General features: G+C 38.8%; 1 protein-coding gene across 3 annotated transcripts in view; it reads left to right on the forward strand.

Moving 5' to 3' along the window:
* The window catches only part of LOC106079506 (uncharacterized), a 262219-nt gene that overhangs the window by 210273 nt on the left and 39710 nt on the right, over positions 1-12236 (forward strand). For all 3 annotated transcript variants that reach the window (XM_056015519.1, XM_056015522.1, XM_056015521.1), the window contains exon 26: positions 11747-11878. In XM_056015519.1, the coding sequence (XP_055871494.1) occupies positions 11747-11878 (132 nt within the window). The remainder of the gene's footprint in view (positions 1-11746; positions 11879-12236) is intronic.

The raw sequence follows: 12236 nt of genomic DNA on the forward strand, positions 1-12236 counted from the left end.
TGGGGAGTTGTAAAGATGTTTAGGGGGTATAGGTCCCTGCCTCACGAACCTTTCTATCGGCCATGGGGAGTTGTGAAGATGTTTAGGGGGTATAGGTCCCTGCCTCACAAACCTTTCTATCGGATTGGCCATGAGGAGTTGTGAAGATGTTTAGGGGGTATAGGTCCCTGCCTCACAAACCTTTCTATCGGCCATGGGGAGTTGTGAAGATGTTTAGGGGGTATAGGTCCCTGCCTCACAAACCTTTCTATCGGCCATGGGGAGTTGTGAAGATGTATAGGGGGTATAGGTCCCTGCCTCACAAACCTTTCTATCGGCCATGGGGAGTTGTGAAGATGTTTAGGGGGTATAGGTCCCTGCCTCACAAACCACCTTTCTATCGGATTGGCCATGGGGAGTTGTGAAGTTGATTAGGGGGTATAGGTCCCTGCCTCACAAACCACCTTTCTATCGGATTGGCCATGGGGAGTTGTGAAGTTGATTAGGGGGTATAGGTCCCTGCCTCACAAACCACCTTTCTATCGGATTGGCCATGGGGAGTTGTGAAGTTGATTAGGGGGTATAGGTCCCTGCCTCACAAACCTTTCTATCGGCAATGGGGAGTTGTGAAGTTGTTTAGGGGGTATAGGTCCCTGCCTCACAAACCACCTTTCTATCGGATTGGCCATGGGGAGTTGTGAAGTTGATTAGGGGGTATAGGTCCCTGCCTCACAAACCACCTTTCTATCGGATTGGCCATGGGGAGTTGTGAAGTTGATTAGGGGGTATAGGTCCCTGCCTCACAAACCACCTTTCTATCGGATTGGCCATGGGGAGTTGTGAAGATGTTTAGGGGGTATAGGTCCCTGCCTCACAAACCACCTTTCTATCGGATTGGCCATGGGGAGTTGTGAAGATGTTTAGTGGGTATAGGTCCCTGCCTCACAAACCTTTCTATCGGATTGGCCATGGGGAGTTGTGAAGATGTTTAGGGGGTATAGGTCCCTAATGAAAATCTTGATCAAACTTGGCATAAACGTTCCTTGGATACTAACGGGAAAACTAACATATGTAAAGTAGCCCTAAAACAAGCTTAAGACCGTAAAAAATGTAACCCAACTCTATAAAAGTATTAAAATTTCATGGATCTAGGTCATATAGTCATGTTTACATGAGACAAGATCGAAAGGTCATGCATGCGGAAAGCAGAAAATCAAGCGAAAGCTAAAGCTAAACCTTAGATCTAATTCTAGGATCTAGTCTTCGCAAAGATAGTTTTTTTTTACTTAAACACACGAACATACAAAATAGAGTCCATTCATTTCATAAATAAAATAATTCTTCAAATGTGTGTGTTTCAAAATTATTTTACATACATTTTGTGTTCCCTAATGCTGCCACTTAATCCGTCTTTATGTACATTTAATGCATTCAGGAAATGGCGCGCTTCTAACACTACTTATCATGCATGCGCAAGACAAAAATCTCGCGAACGCTAAATCTAGATCTAATCTTCGAAATGGTAGGTTTTTTTTTTCCTTTTACATACATTCGTTCGCTATAGCTGAGAAATGTGACTCTAGCCGTCTTGATATTGATTTCATTAGTCCCATTCATTGTTGGGCACACCCACGTCAGCTGTGTAAAGACTTTATGATTGGACAGGCTACACAAAGCTCTGTATTGGGGAGGGGGATATTAAATATACGAACATACAATACTTAAATAATAAGCTGATTGTGCTCCTGAAATCCCCATTAAACTGATAGATCTAGAATGTATATTGAAAGTAGATGTATTTGACCTAATTTAAACAATTCAAATCTAATTTAAATCTAGGTCTACAACTATATTAGACTTATCCTTAGTTTTTATTTTGGATTTCATTTTGATGTAGTTCAAAACAGTTCGAATAGTTTAGTCACTGAGTGACTTCTAGAGCATTCATAGTCATTGAGTGACTTCTAGAGCCACATACATAGTCACTGAGTGACTTCTAGAGCCACATACATAGTCACTGAGTGACTTCTAGAGCATTCATAGTCATTGAGTGACTTCTAGAGCATTCATAGTCATTGAATGACTTCTAGAGCATTCATAGTCATTGAGTGACTTCTAGAGCATTCATAGTCATTGAGTGACTTCTAGAGCCACATACATAGTCACTGAGTGACTTCTAGAGCCACATACATAGTCACTGAGTGACTTCTAGAGCATTCATAGTCATTGAGTGACTTCTAGAGCATTCATAGTCATTGAGTGACTTCTAGAGCCACATACATAGTCATTGAGTGACTTCTAGAGCATTCATAGTCATTGAGTGACTTCTAGAGCATTCATAGTCATTGAGTGACTTCTAGAGCATTCATAGTCATTGAGTGACTTCTAGAGCATTCATAGTCATTGAGTGACTTCTAGAGCCACATACATAGTTATTGAGTGACTTCTAGAGCCACATACATAGTCACTGGGTGACTTCTAGAGCCACATTCATAGTCACTGAGTAACTTCTAGAGCCACATTCATAGTCATTGAGTGACTTCTAGAGCAGTCATAGTCATTGAGTGACTTCTAGAGCCAGATACATAGTCACTGGGTGACTTTTAAAGCCACATTCATAGTCATTGAGTGACTTCTAAAGCCACATTCATAGTCATTAAATGATTTCTAGAGCCACATACATAGTCACTGGGTGACTTCTAGAGCCACATACATAGTCACTGAGTGACTTCTAGAGCCACATTCATAGTCATTGAGTGACTTCTAGAGCCACATTCATAGTCATTGAGTGACTTAAAGAGCCACATTCATAGTAATTGAGTGACTTCTAGAGCCACATTCATAGTAATTTAGTGACTTCTAGAGCATTCATAGTCATTGAGTGACATCTAGAGCATTCATAGTCATTGAATGACTTCTAGAGCATTCATAGTCATTGAGTGACTTCTAGAGCATTCATAGTCATTGAGTGACTTCTAGAGCCACATACATAGTCACTGAGTGACTTCTAGAGCCACATACATCGTAACTGAGTGACTTCTAGAGCATTCATAGTCATTGAGTGACTTCTAGAGCATTCATAGTCATTGAGTGACTTCTAGAGCCACATACATAGTCACTGAGCGACTTCTAGAGCCACATACATAGTCACTGAGTGACTTCTAGAGCATTCATAGTCATTGAGTGACTTCTAGAGCATTCATAGTCATTGAGTGACTTCTAGAGCCACATACATAGTCATTGAGTGACTTCTAGAGCATTCATAGTCATTGAGTGACTTCTAGAGCATTCATAGTCATTGAGTGACTTCTAGAGCCACATACATAGTCATTGAGTGACTTCTAGAGCATTCATAGTCATTGAGTGACTTCTAGAGCATTCATAGTCATTGAGTGACTTCTAGAGCATTCATAGTCATTGAGTGACTTCTAGAGCATTCATAGTCATTGAGTGACTTCTAGAGCCAAATACATAGTTATTGAGTGACTTCTAGAGCCACATACATAGTCACTGAGTGACTTCTAGAGCCACATTCATAGTCACTGAGTAACTTCTAGAGCCAAATTCATAGTCATTGAGTGACTTCTAGAGCCACATTCATAGTCATTGAGTGACTTAAAGAGCCACATTCATAGTCATTGAGTGACTTCTAGAGCATTCATAGTCATTGAGTGACTTCTAGAGCAACATACATAGTCACTGGGTGACTTTTAGAGCCACATTCATAGCCATTGATTGACTTCTAGAGCCACATTCATAGTCATTGATTGATTTCTAGAGCCACATTCATAGTCACTGGGTGACTTCTAGAGCCACATACATAGTCACTGGGTGACTTCTAGAGCCACATACATAGTCACTGAGTGACTTCTAGAGCCACATTCATAGTCATTGAGTGACTTAAAGAGCCACATTCATAGTAATTGAGTGACTTCTAGAGCCAAATTCATAGTAATTGAGTGAATTAAAGAGCCACATTCATGGTCATTGAGTGACTTCTAGAGCATTCATAGTTATTAAGTGACTAAGCTTCTAGTGCATTCATAGTCGTTGAGTGACTAGGTTTCTAGAGCATTTATAGTCATTGAGTGACTAGGCTTCTAGAGCTTTTATAGTCATTGAGTGACTTTTAGAGCATTCATAGTCATTGAGTGACTTCTAGAGCATTCATAGTCATTGAGTGACTTCTAGAGCCACATACATAGTCACTGAGTGACTTCTAGAGCATTCATAGTCATTGAGTGACTTCTAGAGCATTCATAGTCATTGAGTGACTTCTAGAGCCACATACATAGTCATTGAGTGACTTCTAGAGCATTCATAGTCATTGAGTGACTTCTAGAGCATTCATAGTCATTGAGTGACTTCTAGAGCATTCATAGTCATTGAGTGACTTCTAGAGCATTCATAGTCATTGAGTGACTTCTAGAGCCACATACATAGTTATTGAGTGACTTCTAGAGCCACATACATAGTCACTGGTTGACTTCTAGAGCCACATTCATAGTCACTGAGTAACTTCTAGAGCCACATTCATAGTCATTGAGTGACTTCTAGAGCAGTCATAGTCATTGAGTGACTTCTAGAGCCAGATACATAGTCACTTGGTGACTTTTAGAGCCACATTCATAGTCATTGAGTGACTTCTAGAGCCACATTCATAGTCATTAAGTGATTTCTAGAGCCACATACATAGTCATTGGGTGACTTCTAGAGCCACATACATAGTCACTGAGTGACTTCTAGAGCCACATTCATAGTCATTGAGTGACTTCTAGAGCCACATTCATAGTCATTGAGTGACTTAAAGAGCCACATTCATAGTAATTGAGTGACTTCTAGAGCCACATTCATAGTAATTTAGTGACTTCTAGAGCATTCATAGTCATTGAGTGACATCTAGAGCATTCATAGTCATTGAATGACTTCTAGAGCATTCATAGTCATTGAGTGTCTTCTAGAGCATTCATAGTCATTGAGTGACTTCTAGAGCATTCTTAGTCATTGAGTGACTTCTAGAGCCACATACATAGTCATTGAGTGACTTCTAGAGCATTCATAGTCATTGAGTGACTTCTAGAGCATTCATAGTCATTGAGTGACTTCTAGAGCATTCATAGTCATTGAGTGACTTCTAGAGCATTCATAGTCATTGAGTGACTTCTAGAGCCAAATACATAGTTATTGAGTGACTTCTAGAGCCACATACATAGTCACTGAGTGACTTCTAGAGCCACATTCATAGTCACTGAGTAACTTCTAGAGCCAAATTCATAGTCATTGAGTGACTTCTAGAGCCACATTCATAGTCATTGAGTGACTTAAAGAGCCACATTCATAGTCATTGAGTGACTTCTAGAGCATTCATAGTCATTGAGTGACTTCTAGAGCAACATACATAGTCACTGGGTGACTTTTAGAGCCACATTCATAGCCATTGATTGACTTCTAGAGCCACATTCATAGTCACTGGGTGACTTCTAGAGCCACATACATAGTCACTGGGTGACTTCTAGAGCCACATACATAGTCACTGAGTGACTTCTAGAGCCACATTCATAGTCATTGAGTGACTTCTAGAGCCACATTCATAGTCATTGAGTGACTTAAAGAGCCACATTCATAGTAATTGAGTGACTTCTAGAGCCACATTCATAGTAATTGAGTGAATTAAAGAGCCACATTCATGGTCATTGAGTGACTTCTAGAGCATTCATAGTTATTGAGTGACTAAGCTTCTAGAGCATTCATAGTCGTTGAGTGACTAGGTTTCTAGAGCATTTATAGTCATTGAGTGACTAGGCTTCTAGAGCTTTTATAGTCATTGAGTGACTTTTAGAGCATTCATAGTCATTGAGTGACTTCTAGAGCATTCATAGTCATTGAGTGACTTCTAGAGCATTCATAGTCATTGAGTGACTTCTAGAGCATTCATAGTCATTGAGTGACTTCTAGAGCCACATACATAGTTATTGAGTGACTTCTAGAGCCACATACATAGTCACTGGGTGACTTCTAGAGCCACATTCATAGTCACTGAGTAACTTCTAGAGCCACATTCATAGTCATTGAGTGACTTCTAGAGCAGTCATAGTCATTGAGTGACTTCTAGAGCCAGATACATAGTCACTGGGTGACTTTTAAAGCCACATTCATAGTCATTGAGTGACTTCTAGAGCCACATTCATAGTCATTAAGTGATTTCTAGAGCCACATACATAGTCACTGGGTGACTTCTAGAGCCACATACATAGTCACTGAGTGACTTCTAGAGCCACATTCATAGTCATTGAGTGACTTCTAGAGCCACATTCATAGTCATTGAGTGACTTAAAGAGCCACATTCATAGTAATTGAGTGACTTCTAGAGCCACATTCATAGTAATTTAGTGACTTCTAGAGCATTCATAGTCATTGAGTGACATCTAGAGCATTCATAGTCATTGAATGACTTCTAGAGCATTCATAGTCATTGAGTGACTTCTAGAGCATTCATAGTCATTGAGTGACTTCTAGAGCCACATACATAGTCACTGAGTGACTTCTAGAGCCACATACATCGTCACTGAGTGACTTCTAGAGCATTCATAGTCATTGAGTGACTTCTAGAGCATTCATAGTCATTGAGTGACTTCTAGAGCCACATACATAGTCACTGAGCGACTTCTAGAGCCACATACATAGTCACTGAGTGACTTCTAGAGCATTCATAGTCATTGAGTGACTTCTAGAGCATTCATAGTCATTGAGTGACTTCTAGAGCCACATACATAGTCATTGAGTGACTTCTAGAGCATTCATAGTCATTGAGTGACTTCTAGAGCATTCATAGTCATTGAGTGACTTCTAGAGCATTCATAGTCATTGAGTGACTTCTAGAGCATTCATAGTCATTGAGTGACTTCTAGAGCCAAATACATAGTTATTGAGTGACTTCTAGAGCCACATACATAGTCACTGAGTGACTTCTAGAGCCACATTCATAGTCACTGAGTAACTTCTAGAGCCAAATTCATAGTCATTGAGTGACTTCTAGAGCCACATTCATAGTCATTGAGTGACTTAAAGAGCCACATTCATAGTCATTGAGTGACTTCTAGAGCATTCATAGTCATTGAGTGACTTCTAGAGCAACATACATAGTCACTGGGTGACTTTTAGAGCCACATTCATAGCCATTGATTGACTTCTAGAGCCACATTCATAGTCATTGATTGATTTCTAGAGCCACATTCATAGTCACTGGGTGACTTCTAGAGCCACATACATAGTCACTGGGTGACTTCTAGAGCCACATACATAGTCACTGAGTGACTTCTAGAGCCACATTCATAGTCATTGAGTGACTTAAAGAGCCACATTCATAGTAATTGAGTGACTTCTAGAGCCACATTCATAGTAATTGAGTGAATTAAAGAGCCACATTCATGGTCATTGAGTGACTTCTAGACCATTCATAGTTATTGAGTGACTAAGCTTCTAGTGCATTCATAGTCGTTGAGTGACTAGGTTTCTAGAGCATCTATAGTCATTGAGTGACTAGGCTTCTAGAGCTTTTATAGTCATTGAGTGACTTTTAGAGCATTCATAGTCATTGAGTGACTTCTAGAGCATTCATAGTCATTGAGTGACTTCTAGAGCCACATACATAGTCACTGAGTGACTTCTAGAGCATTCATAGTCATTGAGTGACTTCTAGAGCATTCATAGTCATTGAGTGACTTCTAGAGCCACATACATAGTCATTGAGTGACTTCTAGAGCATTCATAGTCATTGAGTGACTTCTAGAGCATTCATAGTCATTGAGTGACTTCTAGAGCATTCATAGTCATTGAGTGACTTCTAGAGCATTCATAGTCATTGAGTGACTTCTAGAGCCACATACATAGTTATTGAGTGACTTCTAGAGCCACATACATAGTCACTGGGTGACTTCTAGAGCCACATTCATAGTCACTGAGTAACTTCTAGAGCCACATTCATAGTCATTGAGTGACTTCTAGAGCAGTCATAGTCATTGAGTGACTTCTAGAGCCAGATACATAGTCACTGGGTGACTTTTAGAGCCACATTCATAGTCATTGAGTGACTTCTAGAGCCACATTCATAGTCATTAAGTGATTTCTAGAGCCACATACATAGTCATTGGGTGACTTCTAGAGCCACATACATAGTCACTGAGTGACTTCTAGAGCCACATTCATAGTCATTGAGTGACTTCTAGAGCCACATTCATAGTCATTGAGTGACTTAAAGAGCCACATTCATAGTAATTGAGTGACTTCTAGAGCCACATTCATAGTAATTTAGTGACTTCTAGAGCATTCATAGTCATTGAGTGACATCTAGAGCATTCATAGTCATTGAATGACTTCTAGAGCATTCATAGTCATTGAGTGTCTTCTAGAGCATTCATAGTCATTGAGTGACTTCTAGAGCCACATACATAGTCACTGAGTGACTTCTAGAGCCACATACATCGTCACTGAGTGACTTCTAGAGCATTCATAGTCATTGAGTGACTTCTAGAGCATTCTTAGTCATTGAGTGACTTCTAGAGCCACATACATAGTCATTGAGTGACTTCTAGAGCATTCATAGTCATTGAGTGACTTCTAGAGCATTCATAGTCATTGAGTGACTTCTAGAGCATTCATAGTCATTGAGTGACTTCTAGAGCATTCATAGTCATTAAGTGACTTCTAGAGCCAAATACATAGTTATTGAGTGACTTCTAGAGCCACATACATAGTCACTGAGTGACTTCTAGAGCCACATTCATAGTCACTGAGTAACTTCTAGAGCCAAATTCATAGTCATTGAGTGACTTCTAGAGCCACATTCATAGTCATTGAGTGACTTAAAGAGCCACATTCATAGTCATTGAGTGACTTCTAGAGCATTCATAGTCATTGAGTGACTTCTAGAGCAACATACATAGTCACTGGGTGACTTTTAGAGCCACATTCATAGCCATTGATTGACTTCTAGAGCCACATTCATAGTCATTGATTGATTTCTAGAGCCACATTCATAGTCACTGGGTGACTTCTAGAGCCACATACATAGTCACTGGGTGACTTCTAGAGCCACATACATAGTCACTGAGTGACTTCTAGAGCCACATTCATAGTCATTGAGTGACTTAAAGAGCCACATTCATAGTAATTGAGTGACTTCTAGAGCCACATTCATAGTAATTGAGTGAATTAAAGAGCCACATTCATGGTCATTGAGTGACTTCTAGAGCATTCATAGTTATTGAGTGACTAAGCTTCTAGAGCATTCATAGTCGTTGAGTGACTAGGTTTCTAGAGCATTTATAGTCATTGAGTGACTAGGCTTCTAGAGCTTTTATAGTCATTGAGTGACTTTTAGAGCATTCATAGTCATTGAGTGACTATCTTCCAGAGCATTCATATTCGTTGAGTGACAAGACTTCTATAGCCACATTCATAGTCATTGAGTTATTAGGCTTCTTCTAGAATCACATTCAAAGTCATTTAGTGACTAGGCTTCTAGGGCATTCATAGTCATTGAGTGACTAGGCTTCTAGAGCATTCATAGTAATTGAGTGACTTCTAGAGCATTCATAGTCATTGAGTGACTTCTAGAGCATTCATAGTCATTGAGTGACTTCTAGAGCATTCATAGTCACTGAGTGACTTCTAGAGCATTTATAGTCATTGAGTGACTTCTAGAGCATTTATAGTCATTGAGTGACTTCTAGAGCATTTATAGTCATTGAGTGACTTCTAGAGCATTTATAGTCATTGAGTGACTTCTAGAGCATTCATAGTCATTGAGTGACTTCTAGAGCATTTATAGTCATTGAGTGACTTCTAGAGCATTCATAGTCACTGAGTGACTTCTAGAGCATTTATAGTCATTGAGTGACTTCTAGAGCATTCATAGTCATTGAGTGACTTCTAGAGCATTTATAGTCATTGAGTGACTTCTAGAACATTTATAGTCATTGAGTGTCTTCTAGAGCATTTATAGTCACTGAGTGACTTCTAGAGCATTTATACTCATTGAGTGACTTCTAGAGCATTTATAGTCATTGAGTTACTTCTAGAGCATTTATAGTCACTGAGTGAATTCTAGAGCATTTATAGTCACTGAGTGACTTTTAGAGCATTTATAGTCATTGAGTGACTTCTAGAGCATTTATAGTCACTGAGTGACTTCTAGAGCATTTATAGTCATTGAGTGACTTCTAGAGCATTTATAGTCACTGAGTGACTTCTAGAGCATTTATAGTCATTGTGTGACTTCTAGAGCATTTATAGTCATTGAATGACTTCTAGAGCATTTATAGTCACTGAGTGACTTCTAGAGCATTTATAGTCATTGAGTGACTTCTAGAGCATTTATAGTCATTGAGTGACTTCTAGAACATTCATAGTCATTGAGTGACTTCTAGAGCATTTATAGTCATTGAGTGACTTCTAGAGCATTTATAGTCATTGAGTGACTTCTAGAACATTTATAGTCATTGAGTGACTTCTAGAACATATATAGTCATTGAGTGACTTCTAGAACATTTATAGTCATTGAGTGACTTCTAGAGCATTTATAGTCATTGAGTGACTTCTAGAGCATTTATAGTCACTGAGTGACTTCTAGAGCATTTATAGTCATTGAGTGACTTCTAGAGCATTCATAGTCATTGAGTGACTTCTAGAGCATTCATAGTCATTGAGTGACTTCTAGAGCATTTATAGTCATTGAGTGACTTCTAGAGCATTTATAGTCATTGAGTGACTTCTAGAGCATTCATAGTCATTGAGTGACTTCTAGAGCATTCATAGTCATTGAGTGACTTCTAGAGCCACATTCATAGTCATTGAGTGATTTCTAGAGCCACATTCATAGTCTTTGGGTGACTTCTAGAGCCACATACATAGTCACTGGGTGACTTCTAGAGCCACATACATAGTCACTGAGTGACTTCTAGAGCCACATTCATAGTCATTGAGTGACTTTTAGAGCCACATTCATAGTCATTGAGTGACTATCTTCCAGAGCATTCATATTCGTTGAGTGACTAGACTTCTAGAGCCACATTCATAGTCATTGAGTTATTAGGCTTCTTCTAGAATCACATTCAAAGTCATTTAGTGACTAGGCTTCTAGGGCATTCATAGTCATTGAGTGACTAGGCTTCTAGAGCATTCATAGTAATTGAGTGACTTTTAGAGCATTCATAGTCATTGAGTGACTTCTAGAGCATTCATAGTCATTGAGTGACTTCTAGAGCATTCATAGTTCTTATATTCTAGATCTAGATCTACAGATAATTAAAATAATGTTTTAGGAATTAGATGTATACAAAATCATTCTTTGCTTGGATAAACCATCTAATAGTAACTTATTTATAGATTTCAAAAAGTCTATTAACCATAAGTAGGCGATCATTTCTATGTATTAAACAAAATAATGTAGGCTACATGTAGATCTGTATCTATTATAATGGTACATATTATTATAGTATCTAGACTCTTGATTGATCTAGATCTAAATATATATTGAAGCCTTTTTAAAAAAATTAAATTGAGGTCGATAAGCTGCTCTATTCATACTATTTTTACATTCACGCATTCGCTTTACTTATAGCATTATTAATTTATCTAATTGTTTCTAACACACTATATCAGTGATATGCAAATCTTCACAATAACGTGACCTACACTTTTAGATCAATTATAGCGAGAACATATCAATAAAAGACTAACAGTCTGTTTCTATTTGATTGGAACATAGCCTCCTGGAAGACTGACCAACATTTTAGCCGCTGATTCAGGAGAGTTCACAGACCAGAGAGTCCTGGTGAAAGCAGACCTCAATCTAGATGTGGAGGAAAGTGGTCAAGTGCGAGACCCATTTCCACTTAGAGTCAGTATCATACATTTAGTGTGCTATTAGTACATCTAACGCTTGTTTCTACTTCCCTAGCAACTGACTTTACCTATGTAATCTAAACTTGTTTCTACTTCCTTAGCAACTGACTTTACCTCTGTAATCTAAAAACTTGTTTCTACTTCCCTAGCAACTGACTTTACCTTTGTAATCTAAAAACTTGTTTCTACTTCCTTAGCAACTGACTTTACCTATGTAATCTAAAAACTTGTTTCTACTTCCTTAGCAACTGACTTTACCTCTGTAATCTAAAAACTTGTTTCTACTTCCTTAGCAACTGACTTTACCTATGTAATCTAAAAACTTGTTTCTACTTCCCTAGCAACTGACTTTA

The sequence above is a fragment of the Biomphalaria glabrata genome, chromosome 17 (assembly GCF_947242115.1).
Source record: "Biomphalaria glabrata chromosome 17, xgBioGlab47.1, whole genome shotgun sequence".
Classification (NCBI taxonomy): Eukaryota; Metazoa; Mollusca; class Gastropoda; family Planorbidae; genus Biomphalaria; species Biomphalaria glabrata.